General features: G+C 40.9%; 1 protein-coding gene and 1 long non-coding RNA gene across 3 annotated transcripts in view; both read left to right on the top strand.

Moving 5' to 3' along the window:
* exoc4 (exocyst complex component 4) overlaps positions 1-22,911 on the top strand; it is a 402,169-nt gene that overhangs the window by 305,553 nt on the left and 73,705 nt on the right. For both annotated transcript variants that reach the window (XM_033040092.1, XM_033040093.1), the window contains exon 11: positions 16,844-16,980. In XM_033040092.1, coding sequence (XP_032895983.1) covers positions 16,844-16,980 — 137 coding nt within the window. The remainder of the gene's footprint in view (positions 1-16,843; positions 16,981-22,911) is intronic.
* LOC116985351 lies at positions 2,412-9,458 on the top strand. The gene is made up of 3 exons (XR_004415250.1): positions 2,412-2,421; positions 8,986-8,990; positions 9,393-9,458. It is a non-coding gene; the product is annotated as an uncharacterized LOC116985351 (long non-coding RNA).

The following is a 22,911-nucleotide window of genomic DNA, read 5'->3' as shown; positions in this document are numbered from 1 at the left end:
ACTCACTGCATTTCAGCATCAACTGCTTTTTTTAGGATTACTCATGAAATTGTGTATTATACGATCAAGAGCAAGTAGAATACTTTTTGATGCGGCTTGCAGTAACTTTTAATGGTAAGGTTCTACAACATAGTAAATATTGCCATTGATTCAGCATCATGAATTACACATTATAGAGTGGTTTACAAGAAGTTACTGCATACATGTCTTTTAGCTAATGGGAGTTGAATGAAAGTTAGCCCCTGTGCCAAGTGTTTGCAGCAACTAGAATACTTTTGATGGTAAGGTTTTACAACCTAATGAACATTACCAATCGATTCAGTATCATGAATTTAGTATAGATTTAGTATAGATTTCCAAATGTTAGAGTCATAGTGATACTGTGGAAACAGGGATTTCGGCCCAACTTGCCCACACCGGCCAACATGTTCCAGCTACACTAGTCCTACCTGCCTGCGTTTGGTCCATATCCCTCTAAACCTCTTTTATCCATTTACCTGTCTAACTGCTTCTTAAACATTGGGATAGTCCCAGCCTCAACTACCTCCTCGTGCAGGATGTGCCATACACCCACCACCCTTTGTGTGAAAAGTTACCCCTCAGATTCCTATTAAAACTTTTCCCCTTCACGTTAAACCTATGTCCTCTGGTCCTCGATTTACCTACTCTGGGCAAGAGACTGTGCATCTACTGCATAGATGCAGTTACTGCATATATCTTTTCAGTGAATGGCAATTGAATGTGTTAGCTATTAAGCTTTGAAATTGTCAAACTGGATTGTTTGCAGCAAGTACAACAGAGGGTGGTGAGTGCCTGGAATTTGCTGCCATGGCTGAGGTATACATGGTAATGGAGTAGAAGAGACTTTTGGATAGGCATATAGATATGCAAGAAATAGAGGGACATGGATTATGTGCAGTCAGATAAGAGAAGGGCCTGTTCTTGTGCTATACTGCACTATGTCCTGTGTTCCATGACCTGTGTCCTGTAACCCGTGGTCCGCCTCAGGCCCAGTCATATGGAGAAGGTCATAAATGAAGTAGCAGAATATGTTTGGGCCTAGGATACAGCCCTAAGAACACATCATCTCCTGTTGTTTTGAACATATGTCCTCCAACAATTATAGCACTTTTACTTTGCGATGACTGAAAGCAGAGGAGAGTTTCCCCCTGATTTGTGGACTTCAATCATCCTGTGGAACTTGTGCACGAGGGGTTGGGGGTTTGTTAAAATGTGCTTGAAAGGACTTTGCTTCCAATAGTATCTCTGCCTAATCTGGAAAGGTTTGATGTCAAAAATGTAAGAATATTCTATAACTATTACTTACTCCTTAAATCTTTTTCCTCATTACACCACCCCAAGTTTCATTAGTGAAATACAATATGCTTAATTAAGAACAATCCTCAACCATACAGGTAGTGCATTGTGCCACCTGTTGGAAACTTGGGTTAGAATAACTTTTATTCTCAAGTCTATTCTCAGGTGCATATTTAAGATTAACCGAGAGCATAAGGAAATTAGCAAGGTTCCAACTGTGAACTGCACCTGCTGTGGACCAACCTCTAAGGCAGATTGCACACTTCAAATTCTGCAAACTATAACGATACATGACATGCAACAGAACATATCAAAGTTCAGGATGCATAGCTAAAAGTTTGCAAAGGGAAGAAATGCTATTAAAATGAATTAAAATATATGTAATTAATATCATGGCAGATAGGGAATTTATAAAATACTTCATTGCGCATCAGTGGCGAGAAACTATCCTTGGGATCTCAGAGTGTTTTCTTGTTGTGAAGGAAGAAAAGGAAGCGAAAAGGATGAGGTTGTCACCAACAATGCTTAATCGCATTTCGCAAAATATTTTATTTGCAATTAACTGCTGTACTGGGAACTATTTGTATGCAACCAAAGAAGGCAATGGTTTACACTTAACATTTTTGCACATATTAAGATTTCCATAAAATTAATCAAATAAATGTGTGATCATGGTTCACCCAATCCTTTAAGTGAAATATATTCAGTCATTAGAATTCCCAAAGTACCATTGAAGGAATTAATCCAAATTTCTTGGCTACTGTTCCTCCCTCAACAGCATCAAAAGATCAATTTCATTGCTTTTATGGAAATTGTGCTGATTGTAAAGCATTACCAAATTTGTTTACATATTTCCCAGTTATCGCATGCAAAACATTATGCAAAATGTAATTAAGCAGTGTTGGTGACAACCTCCTTTATTTCTTCCCTTCCATTTTTCAAAGAACCACTACCATACAACACCAGAGATCTGGGTTGGATCCTGACTTTGAGTGCTGTGGGGAGTTTGCACATTCACCCTGTGGCCACGTGGGTTTCCTCCGGGTGCTCCAGTTTCCACCCACATGCCAAAGACTTGCGGGTCTTGTAGGTTAATTGGCTTCTGTAAAATTCCCCCAATGTCTAGGAAGTGGATGTGAAATTGGGATAACGTAGAACTAGTGTGGTCGGCGTGGACTTGGTGGGCCGAAGGGTTGTTTCCATGCTGTATCTCTAAACTAAACAATCTGAAACTATCTGAAGTATCTTCTTCACAGTATTGTAGTAACGTTGTTGGCAATATCTTGTTGCTCTCTATCAGAGACAATAAACAACCCCGCAGAGAACTACACAAGGGCAGTGTCAACAATGTTGGAGGCTCCCAGTGATTTATGAACTGTGATCTAATTTCAGGATGCGGGTGAACATGCAAGACCTATGTTGTGGTCGGGTAGTTTCATGACAACATCCACACCCTTAAATTGGAAAGCTGTGCTGTCTTCAGTCAGCAGTATCCGATTATAGTGTGCGCGGGCAATCAAGTAACAAAGAAGGATTGGTCCCAATCATATGGAGATGGCGAGTGATGCACTGGCATCATTGCAGCAATGGCTGTTCTATTTAAAAAATAAATCTGTACAAGCACTAGGTTCTGTGAGCTGAGAGAGGTTAAGCATTTTCACCTGCTCCTTTCAGCTAAAATCCCAGTCAATGAGAATTAATGGAAAAGCACTTGACCCATTTCATTAACTCCCGTGAACCTGAAATCTCATCCTATCCAGGCTATCCCTACAGTTTTTGCCATACAACATCAATCTTCAGTTTCGTGCACTTTTTTGGCATGGCGTGGAGACCTTTATTGCTCATGAAGCATCCAACAGTTCATTATAAATATGTCCGTGACTAAACAAAAGGCTCTCTGCCGCACTGGTATCAACATGGTCCGATCCCAAGAATGTTTTTTCTGCCTCTTTAATTTTCTCCTTCCCATTCTTGAAGATCATTTTGGGGAACAAGATACCAAAGGTATTGGCATATTTCTGCAATTTCTGTAAAGATGTGTGATTCACGGTATTAAGCTTATTAATATTTATTTATTGCAAACGTCACCTGCATTTACTTACGTGGATTTTCCAACAGCAATTTACTCAGGATACACAAGGATAAACCTTTTGTTATTTTTTTCTTCTGGCTTTCGGGTTAAAACGTCATGGGTGCTATAATTGATTCTGCACAATTCTTTGGTGCTCTTCAAGGTTGAGGATAATCTCCCTCCATTTAAATTCCTTGATCTAGCATTTGAGCCCTTTGCGAGAGCGGTAGACTCTGGCAGAGTTGGGACGGGCGATGTTGGACAGTGGGATGTCATAAAGTCATGCAGCACGGAAATAGGACCTTCGGCTCAACTCATCCACGCCGGCCAGGCTTTTTGCCGAACCAGTTGCATTTGGCCACATTCATCTCGCATCCCTCTAAACCCTTCCAATCTATGTATTACTTGAAATGTCTTTTAAACATAGCCATTGTAACCCCTCTGTGACTCCTTTCACATACCCACCAACCTCTGCGTCACAAAATTTGATTTTTGATTGCACCTCGGGACTCTTAAATCATCTTCTCACACCTGAAAAATATGCCCTCATGTTCCAGAACAATGAGTATAAACCTACTATTGCCCAGCTAAACACAAACAATATGCCATTTAATCCTTAAATGCCCACACTGAAAGTTCAAGTGTTGGCACCTGAACTGCTGATTATCCCTCCTAATTTTAAGGAGATTTTAAATTCAATATAATATTTTGACTTTCTGTGTTTAAAAAAAAGTCCTGCCTACTTACGTGGTGACTGGTGACGCATTGAGTTTTTGTGGATGTGCGCTTCATCCAGTATAGCAAACATTATTTCCTTCCTTAGTCAGTTTCCCCAGAGCAAGTTAACTGGTTATAATTCCTATGCCTATCTGTAGGACATTTCTATGTTCACATTGGTTCCTACAAAATAAAAATAACTCCAAAATGTATTAACAACATAATAAAAGGTCTTAAATACACATAAATAAATGTAAAAACAACACGTGCTGAAGTAACACCTGGGTTGTTGGGGAGGGTTTTGTAGTTATCTAAAAAGTTCCCCCTACTTTCCCCTCCCCATTTTCTCTGTGCCCTACTTAGACTAGCACCTATTTCTCCCTTCCCCCTCTGCTTCTACCAATAATTTCACCATTTCCAACTCTTCAATCCTTTTGTTTCATGCCTTCTGTCTTTTCATCTCTGGCCTTTGCCAATGAGATGCTTATCAAAACCCCCACTTATATCAACCTATTACCTGCCATGCTTTGGTCTTTCCCTCCTCTCTTCCATCTTTCCACCTTCTCCTCACCCTCCCCCCACCCACCCCTTTACAATCAATCTGAAGAAGGGTCCCGACCCAAAAATGTCACCACAAACACATCTACGTTCTCCTGAGATGCTGCCTGACCCACCTAGTTAATCCAGCACAGTGTCATTTTTGTAAACCGGCATCTGCAGTTCCATGTTTCTATATAAACACAAAAGTGCCATGAATACTCACTGGCACTGATTTAAAATGTTGGGTTGCACACCTCATTCGCACTACACCCACTCCTCCACCCCCTGCCCATTCCACTATTCCTCACTGCCCAAACCAATGTGTTCTTCATCTTTCTTGAACCCACTGTTCCTGGTATTCAACCTTCATCTGTGCAACAAGATAAACATTTCTTCAAGGGTGATCTCTTGCTGCTGTATCTGTTTTGATTGAGCTTCAGTTCCTTCTGCCAAATCACAAGGTGAGCAGGGAATGTTTAGAGCTGTGCTTTCAAAGAATCCAATATGTTTGTTGCATGTGTTAAAACTGCTGCGGCTTATGATTAAGCTGCTCAGTGGACAACAATTTATATTTAATTGCTGTTATACTACTGCTTCATTGTTGGGACATTAATCTCAGTTACACTGCTGAAAGTGTAAGGCAGTCATCATTGCCAGCAATATTTATGATATGCAATATTCCAGGCAACTATTGGAGAACAAGCTGCCAGAGGACGTAGTTGAGGCAGGTACTGTCACAATATTACAGTGACCAAGAGTGCCCTGGGAAGTGTTATAGAGTAGAGGAACTTAGGATTACAAGTACATTGTTCCCTGAAACTGGTATCATAGATGGTTAGAGTGGTGAGGAAGTCTTTTGACATGCTGGCCCTCATCAGTAAGGGCATTGAGTATTGTATTTGGGATGTTATGTTGCAATTCTACAAGACATTGGTGAGGAAACACTTGGAATGTTGTGTTCAGTTTTGGTCACCTTGCTATTGTAAGGAGGCCATTAAGGTGGAATCGGTGCAGAGAAGATTTATGAGGACGTTGCCAAGACTCGAGAAATGGAGTAATAGGGAGAGGTTGGGAAGATTGGGACTTAATACCTTGGTCCGTGGGAGAATGAAGGGTGATCTTATGCAGGGGCGGAGATCGCTATCAAAACATGGGGGGGACACAATTCCTGTTTAATTTTAAGCCGGGCTGGGTGATGAAAGGCCCCGCGAATGGGCCGATTCAGCCCTTAGAAAATGTCTGAAAACCCATTCGACTGGAGCCCTTAATGACCCAACCCGTTTAAATCCGATACCCGTTTAAATCTTTCCCATCCACCAATACATCCAATTAGTTCAAATGGTAATTGTACCCGCATCAGACAGCTTTAAGAAATTCTCCGTGAATACCTTCAGTAATACTTGAAGGTCAAAACACAATTGGTGACACATCATTTTAATACGATGCTAATAGAGACATTCAACGAGCGCTTAACAGTGATACCCCCCACTGTCTCGCGGAAAGCGGAGATTTTAATAGATTTTTTTTCACCGAATTTCAAAATCCGGATTACAGAACATGGGGGGGGATTGTCCCCCACCTCTCAAAACATGGGGGGGACGTGTGTGCGTGTGTGTGTCCCCTCCCCCTTCCCATGTTCGGTGCAAACATTGTGGTCAAGGGCCAGTTATTGTCCTCTATGGTTCAATTTTCTATGTGTCTTAAATTTTTTTAAATGATAGATTACAATTTTTTTTGTGTTCCTGGAGTTACTAATTGGAGCAGTCTTAGGTTGAACTTGACATTCCATCTTTAGTATTGTAATTCTGCCCATGGAGGGTGAAGTACATCGAGTGTTTAGCATTTGTTAGAGTTAATTAATTGGTAGTTTCCTTTATTTAGTAGATACTGGCAGCAGAGGTGGTGAGAGCAGGTATTCAGGAGGGTTGTTCTGGGACACCAGAACTAACTGTTGAGCCTTCCCGAGGTATCGTGGGCCTAACTCAACAAAACACCAATGATATACTTGCATCTACACTATGTGCTTGTTAACATGTAGGTAGCTGATTATTACATATGGAGTTAGTTATTATTGTCCTCAGCATAAGTTTGTATAATCAATTTAGATAGTACTTTGGCTTTGGGCATGGGTTTCTTGGTTGAACGCTTATCCTGATATTATTTTGTGTTTTGTGTTTTTTTGTAATTTTTTTAATTGTAATTGTAATTATAAAAACTTTGTGTTTTAATTGTAATTTATAGGAGCAAGCTTTTCTTTAGGTATTGGATCTTTTAAGTAAACAAGATCCTATTCCTGCTTCTAATTCTTATGGTCTCATAAATAATGATTCGTAGAGATGTCTGGAGACTTTGATGGCCCAAAAAGAGAGTTTTTTGAAATAGATTTTTTGTTTGCTTTATATTTATAGTGCTGTGCTGTGTGTTTGTCCAATCCTTTGAACAAGGTCAACTACCATTTGGAGGATAAACTCCTCACATGGATTGGATGGGCCAAATAACCTGTTTCAGTTGTATGTTCGACATTTTCTACATTTTTCTATATTTTGTTATATATTTGTATACATTCTAGATTTTTGTATGGTAGGAATATAAAATGGTACACCATGACAAGAAACAAAGTCAGTCACTATTTTGAATGAGAGTCAGGTTAAGTATTGCTTTCTCTTCAGTGTTGATCGAGGTCAGGACTGATCTCCAATGTTCAAGCGCAGTGAACACTGTGAAGCCATCTCCGTGTGTCAGCTTTCAGGGTCGGCACAGTAGCGTAGCTGGTGGAGCTGCTGCCTCACAGCTCTGGAGACCAAGGTTTGATCCTGACCTCGGGTGCTGACTATGTGTAGAGTTTACACATTCACCCTGTGACTGTGGATTGCCTCTGGATGCTCCAGTTTCTCCCACACTCCCAAAGACATGCAGGTTTGTAGGTTAATTGGCCTCTGTAAATTCCCCGTAATGCGTAGGGAGTGGATGGTAATAACAGAACTAGTGTGAACAGGTGATCGATGGTCGGCGAGGTCTCAGTAGGCCTGTTTCCATGCTACAACTCTAAAAACAAATATAAAGTTTGACCAACCTAAACTTTAGGAGGCTTAGTCTGCCTCCCAGAACAAACTCACTCCATCAGATTGCACAAATGTTTGTATGCTGCATGCACAGAATTATTATTTTAACACACTGGGCCAAACAATCAGACCCACAGGCCAACAGTTACAGAGATGGTTGTCGGATCTGAACTATGTTTCTGGTCAGTTGCTGCAGAGTAGCACGGCAATTGCTGGAGTGCTGACCTTGTGATTTCCCTAGATACCAGTACGTCATCAGATGCATGAACCTTCTGCATCAGCCTAGCACTTTCCCCACGAGGACTGACTGCCTCAGTTGTGGACTGGCTGATCTTTTTTCCTTCTGTGTCCTTATTAAATTCACTTAACACATTCAGTGGTGTACACTGTGATGCTATTTACTTGTGTCAGCTTTTATTGTCTCTGCAGTCACTTATTTTGGAAGTCGTAACTGATCCCTGCATTTCTGTCCAAGTTTGACCTGCTTTGCTCTCCTATCTCACTCCCACCTGCCAATGTTTTTAAAAGCGAGTAACACTTACATACCCTTTTTAAAAAATAAAAAAAAATGCCAGTTTTCCTTCACTGAAACCATAAGTTTAAATAAACTTCCCAAATCCCTAAACATACCTGTTCTCCCAGAGCTCTGTATATAATTAGCCAGCAACAATTACATTATCAGCATATAGAAATACCATTCATGTGGTCTGCAGCAAGTGCTAATGATATCTACATGTGCAGGATTCACCAGATAAACTGAGTTCAACTATGATAATGAAGGTGAATGAACAAAATGCTTTGCAACTATAAGTAAACATGATAGCTGGTGAATGGTAATTGGATTATACTGCCCATCAAGTTTAAAATAAAAATCTTCTGGAAGAAATATTGGGTTGTACAATGGCACAGCGAGTAAAGATGCTGTCTCATAAGGCCATAAGGAATAGGAGTAGAATTAGGCCTTTCGGCCCATCAAGTCTGGTCCGCCATTCAATCATGGCTGATCTATCTCTCCCTCCAAACCCCATTCTCCTGCCTTCTTCCCATAACCTCTGACACCTGTACAAATCAAGAATCTATCTATCTCTGCCCATCTACCTCTGTCTATCTCACAGCATCAAAGACCCAGGTTCAATTCTGACCTTGAGTGCTGTCTCTGTGGAGTTTGCACATTCTGTCTATGACTGCCGGAATTTCTCCTATGTGCTCTAGTTTCTTCTCACATTCCAAAAAATGTGTGGGATAGTTGGTTAATTGGCCAATGTAAATTGCCCCAAGTGTAAGTGTGAGAGTTGAACTTGGCGAGGGTTTGTTAGAATGCCAGGAGTATAAACCATGGGATTAATGTACAATCAAGTACATGTCATATGTCCCAAAACGGAACAATGATTTCATACTTGCAGCAGCATAGCAGATATGTGAACATAGTACTCCGTAAAGTTCAGTTTATATATTCAAAAAACAAACACACAATAAAGTGCAAAGACAAAAAGGGCTGCACGGTGGCACAGCAGTAGAGTTGCTGCCTTACAGCGCTTGCAGCGCCAGAGACCTGGGTTCGATCCCGACTACAGGTGCTGTCTGTACGGAGTTTGTACATTCTCCCCGTGACCGCATGGGGTTTCTCTGAGATCTTGAGTTTCCTCCCACACTCCAAAGTTTGTAGGTAAATTGAATTGGTAAAGGTGTAAATTTCCCTAGTTTGTGTAAGATAATGTTAATGTGCGGTGTTCACTGGTCGGCGTGGACTAGGTGGGCCGAAGGGCCTGTTACCGCGCTGTATCTCTAAACTAAACTAAACTAAAAACAATGCCCCCAAGTCTATGTAGTTTGGAGTTTATTTGGAGGTTGTAGTGTTTAATTGCCTGATAGTTGTAGGGAAGAAGCTACTCCTGAACCTGGGCGTTAGTTATACCTTTTTCCCGATGGCAGGAATGAAGTGAGAGTGTGACCAGGCTGGTGTGGATCAGTGTTAAATGGGTGGTGGATAGTCAACATGGACTCGGTGAGACCGAAGGGCCTATTTCCATGCTGTATTTCTGTGAATCCAGGACTCTTTGAATGTCCTGGGCCTTGAACTGCTAATGCCAACTGAATGTACTCTTTCCTGTGCAGGTGGAATGTGTGAGAGGTCAGTTACTGTGTGAAATATATAAATCAAGCTGGGGATTTGTGCCCTCTTCCCAGTGTCTGGCTGAGAACCTTAAACTGCCCAAGGCTAATACTCTGTCTCGTACAGCACTAAGTAGTTGATTTGTGAAAGCCACACACTGCTGCTTCCAGATTCCACCATCACATTATCCAGTCAGCATTTTCTTTAATAAATTATCAGCTGCAAAATCCACTAAAAGATGAATATCAAATGAGTTACTTGTGCTGAGATGAAGTATAAAGAATCTCTAGCTATTCCTGGGTGTATATTGTCTCAGGTACACAAAAATGCTGGAGAAACTCAGCGGGTGCATCAGCATCTATGGAGCGAAGGAAATAGGCAACGTTTCGGGCCGAACCCCTTCGTTGCCTATTTCCTTCGCTCCATAGATGCTGCTGCACCCGCTGAGTTTCTCCAGCATTTTTGTGTACCTTCGATTTTCCAGCATCTGCAGTTCCTTCTTAAACACTGTATATTGTCTCACCTTTGCATCAATGTTTCCAGGTTAGGATCATATAGCACAAAATGAGAGAATATTCAGCCCATCATGTTTAGCTCTTCAAGTTTTCAATCCAATCAAACACCATTTTGCTGAAAGGAAAGCCAGTTTGACAATCCAAAACTTGGACATGTGAGCCTTGAATTTAGTTTAGTTTACAGATATAGTACGGAAACCGATCCCTCTACCAAACAAGTCCACACTGACCATCCATTACCCCTTCACACTCGTTCTATGTTATCCCAATTTCCCACTCCTTACACACAAGGGAAAATTTACAGAGGCCGACTATCTTACAAATCCGCACGTCTTTGAGATGTGGGAGGAACAGGAGCACCTGGAGGAAATTCAATGGCTCTGAGGGGTGTGGAAATGGTACTGATTTGTTCCACTTCAAGGCCTCACATACGACACTTGTTGGGACTCATTATTATATACAACACCTTTAAATAACCACCCTTTCCTGTTTGTGTCAGAACTGGCCGGCTCTGATTTAACAACTATCTCCAACATTACGTAGTGCATGGCTCCTCAACTCCTGCCCAATGGGACCCAATTTTGCTTGTCAGGATTGGGTGTGTAGTGAGGCATGAAGTGTTATGTTCTCCAGCTTACATCAGGCTAACTCAGTAACTTAAAGAAAAGCTGGTTACTGCACTTGAGCCTGACAGGATCTGACTGTACACGTTGGTTCTCAGGTTGGGTTCAAGTTGGCCATGCTTGAAATAGACTTGGGTCAGGTTTCAATTTTACACCTGAGCAGATCTTTAGTACGACGTAGTTTTCCAACGTAGTAAATTCACTTTTTACTTCCATCCCAAAAATATAAAATTTGTCCGCCTTGGAATGATGTGAAAATTACATACTTCTAACTTAATCTTTCTGACTGTGCACTTGACTGGGAGAGAGATGTTGAGGATAAAAACTAGTGCAAGTTATGTTCAATTAATTGAGTTATATGCTTATCGGCATTCTTCTAGTTAAATCTGTTTTCATTTCCGTGGCTATTACAGCTATTTTTATTTTATCAACCATTTCTTCATCCCTGTTGCAGCTGAACTAGAAACAATATTGTTTCTGCGTGGTTTGTGGTGGCTGGGGAGGGGGGGGGGGGGCTAGTGATAACAACAGAAGTGTATAGCATCAAGCACTGGGCCCACTTGGGGTCCTGTCACAGTAATGGATTATTGCTCTGTGTACAGCAGTGCAGACAGGTGATACCTCATGAAGTGGAACAAATCGGTACCGATTGCTGCTCCCCTCAGAGACACTGGCTTGGATGTGGGCTTCCTTCACTGACAGATTGATTGATATATTTGTGGCCAGTCCTTAATGAATAGCACCCATCACGGGTCAGTGGCAGCCACTGCTGAATAAGCCCTGTCAGAGCCGGGAGGAAAATGAATAATGTTTTAAAAATCTATCCTTGTGGGTTTAGGGGAATGCAGATAGCCAAAGAGGCCAAGGTCAGTTACCTCCATTGTAATTAAGACGAAGTAAACGTTCAATCTTTTCCATCTGCCAACAGGTAAACTGAATGGCCATTACGTTTGTAAAATCACCATGAAAATACTGGCATGCGGTGCATCTTAAAAATATTGTAGAGCTTTTCTTCCTGCCTCACTGTAGGTATGTTTGCTGGTTTGTGAGTGATTTGTAGGCTGCATTACAAAGTACGATACATTTAGCAAAACCATACAACTTTTACCCAGTGGTGTCTGAAATGTGTAGAAATAAAATAAGGAATGTACTTGTTGTCGCTACCTGATCTTTACAAGATCCAGACAACTTTCTACCTCCATTTTTTATGGTGTTCCTAGATTGCATGCTCAGTTTCTGCAGTTTTCATTTCACAAATGGGTATGCAAAATTAATAAGATATTGATCAGTGAAACCTGTTATCTTTTCAATATGTAGGAGTAAATCTCTCAAAAGCACTTGATTGAATTACTGTGCACTTGCTAGTCGGCGGTTCAGCAGCGTCCACACCTTCCTGAAGCGAATGCAAAATATTAGACTTTGCTCTTTTCACTTGTTTTTCACCAGGCTGCTTGGTGCATGTAATAGTTACACTGAAGTAAAAAAAAAAAGATGGAATCTTCAGTACCGAAGCATGTTTAGCCCATCTAGTCTGTGATGGTATCATCCACCCAAACTTCAATTTTCAGCATTTTTTCTATTCCATTTTCCCACTTCTTTCCCCTTGTGTACATTTATTTTATTCAACTCAGCCACCCCATCTCGCAGCAAAATGTACCTGGTTATGGCTCTTGTGCTGAGATTCCTCACACAAATCAAAATATGATCCTTTCGCCCATCCAATCCAACAGTTTCGTAATTTCACCCCCCTGTGGTACTTGGGGCAATTACCATAGAAGTTCTGCTTCTTCCTACTCTCCATGGCACAGTTGGAAGTATTCCCATTTTCAATTAGAAAATGATAAGCATGTTTGACTGAAGTGACCTGAGCACAAAATTTACATCTGAAATTTCAGTGCAATACTAGCCGAATGCAGCGTTGTCTTTCAGATGAGATGTTAACCTGTTTTCTCTGGTCTATATAAAATATCTTATAGTTTTAAAAGAAAAGTAGGGAAGTCATTCAAAGTATCCCCGCCAACCTTTCTTCTCTTTCGCCAATCGCACAAAAGCAGATTGACCAACAGTGATTATGTGGGGTTTTTTTGTGCAAGATTATTGCATGCAAATTTACTGTCATTTCCTCCAAGTGATTTTCCCATAGTTGGATCTCATTAACTGCAAAGTGTTTTAGCATGACTCAAGGTTTTGAGCGACATTATATAAATTCAAGGGTTTTTTTCTGGTATATCTCTCGCTCGTCTACAAAGCGAACAAGTTGCAATGGTTTCAAAGGTCTTTTATTGTCACATGTACCAATTAAGGTACAGTGATATGCAAATTACCATACAGCCATATAAAAAAAGCAACAAGACACACAATTACATAAAATCTCATTGTTGAATCACAGAATATTTACAGCATGGCCATTTGGCCCATCAGGACCATAACAACACAATGTAAGACTACTCCAGCTAGTCCACACCCTGTCCCCACAGCCCTGAAAATTCTCTCCTATCAATGACTAATCTAGCTCTTTCTTCAATACTGTAATTGAATCTGCTCCTACCCCAAATCCTAATCATTCACTGCATTAAAAAAATTCCTCGTGCTACTTTTAATTCTTTTGCTCTTCGCCTTCATTCTGTCCACTGCTTTTTGACCTTTTGCCAATGGGGGACAATTCCTAAGGTCATAAGTGATAGGAGCAGAATTAGGCCATTCGGCCCATCAAGTTTACTCTGCCATTCAATTATGGCTGATCTATCTCTCCCACCTTTTCCAATTCTCCTGCCTTCTCCCCATAACCCTTGACACCTAAATCTTCAAAGCCCTTCTCAGCCTCCTATGTTCCAAGAGAAACAATTCACATAACTAAAGTCTCTCATCCCTGGGATCATTTAATTAAATCTCTTCTAACCCCTCTGTAGATGGTTTATGCATGGAACCTATAACGTAGCTACCTCAATACCACTAACCACACCTACCCATATCAGTATAACTGTGAGATCCTCCCTGTTGGTTCCAGCACGCCTGAAGACTAGATGCAGTCAGTGCTGGGACGTGTGTCCCACGGCAAGTCCTGCCGCCCCCTCTCACCTCAGCTGCCTGGCCAGGTCGTTCGTTTGCAGACTTCCACCGGTTTCTCCCGACTCGCAACCGTGGTCGGGGTGGACAATTCGCCACGGTCCTACTTGGTGGACTTTGAAGGGACTATCTATCGCCGCAGCCGCCAGCACCTGCTGGCTGTCAACGAGCCTAAGCCATCCCCTGCGGCCCCGCATGCTCCTCGGTTGCGATTCGAGCCTGCTCCCACTAACTACCCCTCGACTCGCATGCCCCCATCTGCCCGTTCGCCGCGGTCCCCTCACCATGCTCCTCCGGGTTTCTCAATCCCTGTCCGCTCCTCCCCTTCCTGCGCTCCTCTCTCACCGCCTGCATCTCTCCTGCACAGTCCCCTTCCCCAGGCTCTCCTGTGCCGGTCGGCTCCCCTTCCGCATTCCAGGCTGAGTCTCCGCCTGCATTCTCCATTCCAGCTGTTCCTGCTCCTCCTCCTCTTCTTTCGGGTGGGGAGGGTGAGGGTGCCATGCGCACCCGCTCGGGTCGGGTTGTCAGACCTCCTGACCGTTACGGTGATTTCGTTTAGATTTGCAGGTTTTGTATAATCTCCCTGCCACTGTTGTATCTTTGATTTCTTAATTTCCTAAGGGGAAGGATGTAGATGGTTTATGCATGCAACCTATAACGTAGCTACCTCAATACCACTAACCACGCCTACCCATATCAGTATAACTGTGAGATCCTCCCTTTGTTCCTCCCTGTTGGTTCCAGCACGCCTGAAGACTAGATGCAGTCAGTGCTGGGACGTGCTGGGACGTGTGTACCATGTGCTATAATAAAGGACTCAGTAAAGGTTACAGTGTGTTAGACTTCACTCCTTTACACCCTCTCTAAAGTCTTTCCATCTTTTCTAAAGCTCAGTACTTCATTATGATGTGCTGTCTTTTGTTCTCTATGTATCTTTTCAATAAGATGAAGATTCTGTATGCATTTTAACCACTTTCTCAATCCACCTTTAACAAACAATGCTCATGCTAGTTTGGATCCTCCACCTCTTTTGGAATTGCGCCTTCTCATTTATATTAGCTCTTCTGTCCGAGGTTTAGGTTTGAGATTGTTGCTTGCTTTACACAAGGGTAAAGGTAAATTTGCTTTCTTATTTTCAGGATGATTTGGTTTCTCATTTTCTGTCCTCTATGGGAATAGCTCACCGTCAAAGCACTTCTATGATACCCCATTCCGAAACACAATGATCATAAAGTGGTCAACACACTTTTGCGGCATCCAAATATTTTAGCAGACAAAATTCACCAGAGAAGAGATTGAATGGTTCAATACTCTTGAGTAATGAAGTAGCGCAGCAATCAAACACCAGACTGATAACCACATTTGTTGACAATATTCCTGCCCAGCATCCTCATTTTCCACTTTCCACAAAGATAACGTGTTGGTACTCGCTGTGTGTTAATAAATACAACAATAATTTGGTTCAGTGGCAAATTGATATTAATCCTAATGTTTCCCAGCCTGCTTGAGGAAGGTTGGCCAAAGGAATTATTAGCTATGTTGGAGGCAAGTTGAGCATCTGGAAAAGATTTTCACCATTTAGTTTCAGTGCAACTCTTCCTACTTCACTTGAAATAAAACTAAAACTTTAATTTATGCACGAATGCTTTAGATTATTTACAGAAATAAGATCAGTACATGATGTACCTTATGGAGAATTATACAGAAATCGGGCAAGAACACACCAGTTAAAGCTAATTAAAAAGCAACTTTCGGTCTGATTCATTACAGTTTTTCTTCACACTGACTGATAAAGGGATGTATTTCCAGACAGGATGATCGAGACAAAAGCACTGACATAATTAAGGAGATAGATGCTGTAAACTGGTGAACTATAGACTCTGCATAGGTGTACTTTGCAGGGCTGATTGGCTTTCTGTGTGCAAATGAATTGTATCACAGATCTCCCTGTCCAATTGTTGAATTCAACTACAGGATCAGAATGGGGTAAAGACGAGTACATTTCTCATACAGAATGTTGTTCTATTAAATATTTTTCTTAGAAAATGAATATGACTGACATAAATAAAAAACAGCAATCCGTTGTGCTTTTTTTAGTTTGTATGGAGAAAAACATAAAATAGTTCAACCAAATCTAATTACTTTATTGTATGTAATGCTACAAGAACAGTTCCAACAAGCCAGGTGGAGTCTGAACTCTGACACTGTCTGTGTTTGCACATTCTCCCTTTGACCACGTGGATGTGGCCCAGGTCCTCTGGTTTTCTCCCATACGTGTGGGTTCTTAGATTACTGTGGATGGCGGGTGGGTGAATGTGGGAAGAGAGGGAGACACAGGGGATTGTGGGAGACACAGGGGAATCAAGACTGATGAGGCTTCTTGATTGTTGTGAGAGCCAGCGTTGAATTTATGAGCTGACTAGCTTCCAATGTCATAAGGATCTATTGAAAACTCACAATACCATGGAGTATTGGATAACAATTTGTATCTATGATTCACAATGTAGCGATCCTCTTTCCCCGACCTTATAATTGTGAGGTGTTGACAACCGGAGGCTGGGCTGAGAAGGACCTTCCTTCTGAACCTTCTGAATTTGTAGTCGGCAGGGCAGTACTCTGCATATCGCCAACCTGGCACTCCAGCTTATCAGACAATGAGACAACTGAATGTCTGGCACTGACGGTATGATGTACAAGGATTTGGATGCAAATTTGTCTGTTTTTAAAGATTTTTCAGCATGAAAGAATTATATAATTTATTGTATTTTCCGTTTCGAATAATTCGCTGGGTAACAGATCTTACTTTTTTGTTCCTGTAGAGCACTGTGGTGGTGGAAAAATCGATGCAGGATCTGGTGAACCTGATGCATGACCTGAGTGCCTACTCTGACCAATTCCTGAACATGGTGTGCGTGAAACTGCAGGAGTACAAGGACACATGTACCCTTGCCTACAGGTGACGACCAATTCTGCAAATCAAACTGACCCTAATCCTTTCATTTGTTTCCCATTTCCACGTCATGACTTAGATAATTCCTTGTTTCCTTTATTTGAATTTCACTGATTAAAATGCATTTGCATTGCTGCCTATCTGTCTTAAACCTACAGTAACACAAAACACTGAACATTACACCTCCTTAGTTGATTCTTATCCCTCAGAATCCCCTCCAACATCTTTCCCACTACCGACTTGTCCTTGCTGCCCTTTATATCGTACACAGCACAGTACAAGAACAGGCCCTTCGGCCCACAATGTCTGTGCTGAACATGATGCCAAGACTAACTCTTATCTGCCTGCACATAATCTATATCCATCCATTCCCTGCATTACCATTTGCCTTTCCAAAAGTCACTTAAATAGCGGTCCAATATTAGCCACCAGGACCTAATTTGACAGGTATAGAGTCGTACACCATTTGACATTTTGCAACAATTCACCTAATTCCTGCATTGTTGCTTAGGAGGTGCTGTGATGAACAAAAAACAGCAGTAATAGACAGAAGTGTGCCTGGAATTGGCCTGGAATACATGCAGTCTTCTCAATCCACTCTCACTTAAAATGGTAACTAACATTACCGGCTGCACTCACTGTGGCATGAAAAGGTGTGTGAAAGTACTGGTTTACCTCGAACCTGTAGTGCGGGTACAGGCCATTTTCCCCCTCCAGCCATCGTGACCCTCAGTTTGCATTGCCCATGCGTCCCATTCAAGTCAGATTAGTTATTCCCAGCTTGCACTCATATACCTCTCTTCCGTCTTGCTTCATGTGTACATTGTCTACTCTGATTTCTGACTGCTATCTCTTTCAATCATCTGCTCCATGGATCATATTATCACTGCCTTCTAAAGGACAAGATCCTGGAAGCTAAGGAATTGTGGCACGAGATGTGTTTATATTACTGGCAAAAAAAAATCAGCAACTAGGGTAACTGTTCGGGAGGATTTTGCTGGAATTGTAACAAAGTAGAGTACAAGTTGTCAGGACCAGCTCAAACCAGCCATGGAACATTCTCTCACACTTACAGATTTGCAGTGCTGGCTCGAAGGGCCGAATAGCCTACTCCTGCACCTATTGTCTATTGATTGTTGACTGTAGACTTTGATAAAGACATTTTATTCACAAAATTGTATTCGTAAATTGTTAAATTGGAACCTGTGTCCCGGGATTGGTTTAAGTCCAAAAACAGAGCAATTCCATCACACTCCCCAAGTTATAAAATTATCACATGGATGGTTTAATTTAGTTTATTGTCACGTGTGCAGAGGTGAAAAGCGTTTTTGTTGTGTGCTACCCATTCAGCAGAAAGACTACGCACGATTACAATGAAGCCATGTACAGTGTAGGGATACAAAATAAAGGGGATTACATTTAGTGCAAGGTAAAGTCTGATAAAATACTGTCCAAGGGTCTCCAATAAGGTAGATAGCAGGTCAGGACCACTCTCTAATTAGTGATAAGATGGTTAAGTTGCCTGATAATAGCTGGGAAGAGACTGTCCCTGAATCTGTTGGTATGCTTTTTCACACTTCTGTACCTCTCGCCTGATGGGAGAAGAGAGAAGAGGTGAGACTCGTCCTTGATGGCCTTGTTGAGCAGCGTGAAGTGTAGATGGCATCAATGGAGGGAAGGTACACAAAATTGCTGGGGAAACTCAGCGGGTGCAGCAGCATCTATGGAGCGAAGGAAATAGGCGACGTTTCGGGCCGAAACCCTTCTTCAGACTCTGAGTCTGAGTCTGAAGAAGGGTTTCGGCCCGAAACGTCGCCTATTTCCTTCGCTCCATAGATGCTGCTGCACCCGCTGAGTTTCCCCAGCAATTTTGTGTACCTTCGATATTCCAGCATCTGCAGTTCCTTTTTGAACATCAATGGAGGGAAGGTTGGTTTGTGTGATGGTCTGAGTTGCATACACAATTCCCTGCAATTTTTTGTGGTCTTGGATGGAGCTGTTCCCAAACCGTGTTGTGATGCATCCCGATAAAATGCTTTCTATGGCGCATCTGTAAAAGTTGGAGTGAGTTGTTGGAGACTTCTTAAGCCTTCTAAGGAAGTGGAGGTAGTGGTGTGCTTTCTTGGCCATTGCTTCGATATGGCTGGTCCAGGATAAGTTGCCGGTGATATTTACTCCTAGGAACTTGAAAGGCAGACAAGGTCACCCTTGTGTTTGATTCTATATGACAATATTCCATATGATTATTTTTTTAATGGTGGTCACCTTAGTTGCACATTTTAAAAACATGTTTTCATGTTCAAAACCTTTAAATAATCAGAATTTACTTTTCTGAGCTTTAATCTAGTTGTTTAACGCTGTTTTCATGTTACGAATCTCCAGGAGGACGTTAAATGGAAAATGTACCCAAATAATCTTTTAATCGCAATCAATAATACTCTGAACCTGACATTCTGAAGGAAGTAAATTTTAAAGTGCCAAATAAAATCTACAAAGAGTGGCAATAGACCCACAGAGGCACAGAGTGGTTGGGATGGTGTTTATTAATTCTACAAGTCACTCTGAGGCAACATTACGTAGAAATTACATCGGTAACAATGGGGATTAGCCAGTGGAATTTAGAGAGAGCTCTCAGAAGGCCATTTCACCTGCCTGCGACTGTCAGTTTCACGAGCAATAGTCGGCAGCAGCAAGCAAATCACCTGCCCACATATTCATTCAAATGATGCGTGTATGGCAAGAAAATTGCATGTTTGGGTAATATTTCAGGTCAACAAACACCCAAACAAGAGAAAGATAACTGCCGAATACCAGGAATATTATTCCCTTTAGATTCACAACTGATTTGGCAACTGAGCTGTGATTTATTTCACAAACTTGAGAGTTCCAAAATTAAACCAAATTTGCCATGTGATTATTCTGAAGTTTTACTATAATTTAGATGTTCATGGGTTTCATAAAATAGTAATTTAAACATTTTTGATTATTTTGAAAGTAGGTTGATTGAAAACATGTAAAGATGGCAAGTGATTTGCTGTGGTGACTTGTTCTCAGCCAGATCAACTGGGGAAACTGCCTTTTGCTGTCTGCAGTCGAATTGCTCTACTTGTGTAGCGGGTTGCACTGCACAAGTAAATGGATATTTACTGTCGTTGCCGTTTTGCCACAGCTTGCCAACTCATCCGTCTTGTTTAAAGTACTTTGAAATGGCACTTTAAGCGATTCAGTGGCACTGAAGGACAGAGTGAAACATCAGTTTGAACGATTGAGGTACATTCATGCCTGGAGTTGAGATATCATAGCTGCATTTCTAAAAGCCTTATTCATGCTTCAGATGAAAGAGAGTCCATTGAAAGGTCATTGATCTGAAACATTAATCTCATTTGTCTCACCACAGATGCTGCCTGATTCCACTATTTTCTATTTTTACTTCAGGTTTTCAGTATCTGAACTATTTTGCTAAAGTATTTGAGGCCTATTGTGCAAGGGCCATTTGCATTTGCTACTTATTATGCAATACATGGCCTGGTGAAATGGCAAAAATAAAGGATAGCATTTGTTATGACTCACACAATCTCAGAGGTCCCAAAGCACTTTGCAAATGACTGAATATTTTAAGTTCATTCGCTGCTGTGAATGATTAAACAATTAAGCAATATAATAGGTGTAGAGTAAATTGGTCAAGTAATTGTACCTAGGTAACATTCTCTTACCACAGCGAAAAGAGATGATAAGAAGGTCATACTGAAACCTATGCCTTATTAGTAAGTGAACAGATTTGTGGAAAGGAGATTAGAATACATTGAAAGAATGTGTCGGAAGGAATTGCAGATGCTGGTTTACACCGAAGATAGACACAAAATGCTGGAGTAACTCAGTGGGACAGGCAGCATCTCTGGAGGGAGTGAATGAGTGACATCACCGTTTCCTTCTCTCCAGAGATGCTACCTGTCTCACTGAGTTACTGCAGCATTTAGTTTCTATCTACATTGAAAGAGTGACATTATGTTTGCACTACATAACTGAATATATTAAAAAATGCACAGTCTCTAGAGCTCTTCAGGGACCCTTAAGTTTACCAATGGTTTATAATCACTGTCGGCCAGATCAACAGAAACGATGAGACTAAATACAGCAGAGGGAACGGAAAACTTGTGCCACAGATGCACACGAGTTGAAAAGTTTAAATAAATTAGGATATGTGATTTTGCAGGGTGTGGAATTTAGGAATGAGCCCCAATCTTTTTTTAAATATTTTATTTTATTAGAAGTACAATCATATGGCACTAAAGTGCCTAATATATATTTTCATAATACATTTTATGTACATCTTTTTTTTTTTTGTTATAATAAAGAAGAATAAGAATAAGAAAAAGAAATTAGATAGTAAAGGATAGAAAGATGTGAGATATATAGTGTGTGAAGGAGAAGAAAAAAGAAGAATGAATGAAGAAAGTTGAAGAAAAGAAAATAGGAAAAAGAGAATAAGACATAAAGAAAAGAAGTAAGGAGATCATTGTTTATAATCTTGACCATCCCTCGTCCAGTCCTGAAACAGTTAGCTTTTACAATTGTGTTGCTCCATATGATTCCAAAAAGACGACAAATGGAGACCAACTCGTTATGAATTGGTCTGATTTATCTATTAGGAGGAATCGCATTTCCTCAAGATGTGCGGTGTCCAACATGCTTGCGATCCACATTTTAAGCGTTGATATTGATGTATTTTTCCAAAATTTTATTAATTTTTTTGCTATTATTAAATCATGATTAAAAAATAAATTTTGAGATGAGTTTAATTTATTCCCATCTTCCATTACTCCAAATATAATCATTTCAGTATTAGGTTCCATTCTTATCTTAAATAATCTTGTAATAATTTCAAAAATATCACTCCAAAATCTATAAAGTTTTATGCAGGAAACAAAAGAGTGTGTTATAGTTGCGTTTTGGGATAAACATTTATCACAAATGGGGGATATATTTGGATAGAATTTGTTCAATCTTGTTTTTGAATAATATAATCTATGTAAAATTTTAAATTGAATTAGATTATGTCTTACATTAATCGAACATTTGTGAATATATAATCAAGTACTTTTCCCATGTAACCTTCGTAATTTTTATCATTAATCCCCGTTCCCACTCTTCTCTAAGTACCTCTGTCGATGGTAGGTCTATATTTAAAATTAATATTATATAAATATGATATTAATTTTTGTGTCAGCTTTAATATTCATTGCTTCTTCCAATAAGTCAGGAATATCCTTGTATGTCTTTTTTCATGAAATCGCAAATCTGAAGATATTTAAAATATTGGTTGTTTTTCAATTTACATTTTAATTGTAATTGTTGGAATGATAGTAGGTTTCCCATTTCATACATATCCCCGATCCTTTTAATTCCGAAACTTTCCCATTGGTTAATGAGCCCCAATCTAACTAAAGAATCAAATCCTAAATCACAGCATTTTGAGGATGGGGTGATGGGGCTCTTCCCATTTGTTGAGATTTTGCAACACTGTGCATGGCGTTATTGACAGGGCTTTCTCAGTCAGGCACACGCGCCTGATTAATGAAAGCTTTCTGGAGGAGAGATTTCTTTTGAAGAGATAAACCTATTTCTTGGAATTTCGCAAGGGTCGGTGCAGGGGGGTTCTATTCTTCACGTTGTATATTAATGATATGGACGAGGGGATTGAAGGCTTTGAGGCAAAGTTTGTGGATGATACGAAAATAGTTAGAGGGGCAGGTAGTGTAGAGAAAGCAGGGACTCTGCAGAAGGACTTGGACAGGTAGGGAGAGTGGGCAGACCAGGGGCGGAAATCGCTATAAAACATGGGGGGGGACACAATTTCTTGGCGCCCGGACGCATGTGCGCGCACATGCGAGGCTTTGGAGACTTCAGCCATGGGCCCTGTGGACAATAACATCGAGA

Source organism: Amblyraja radiata, chromosome 21 (genome assembly GCF_010909765.2).
Source record: "Amblyraja radiata isolate CabotCenter1 chromosome 21, sAmbRad1.1.pri, whole genome shotgun sequence".
NCBI lineage: Eukaryota > Metazoa > Chordata > Chondrichthyes > Rajiformes > Rajidae > Amblyraja > Amblyraja radiata.
This window is presented reverse-complemented; position numbering and strand designations above follow the sequence as displayed.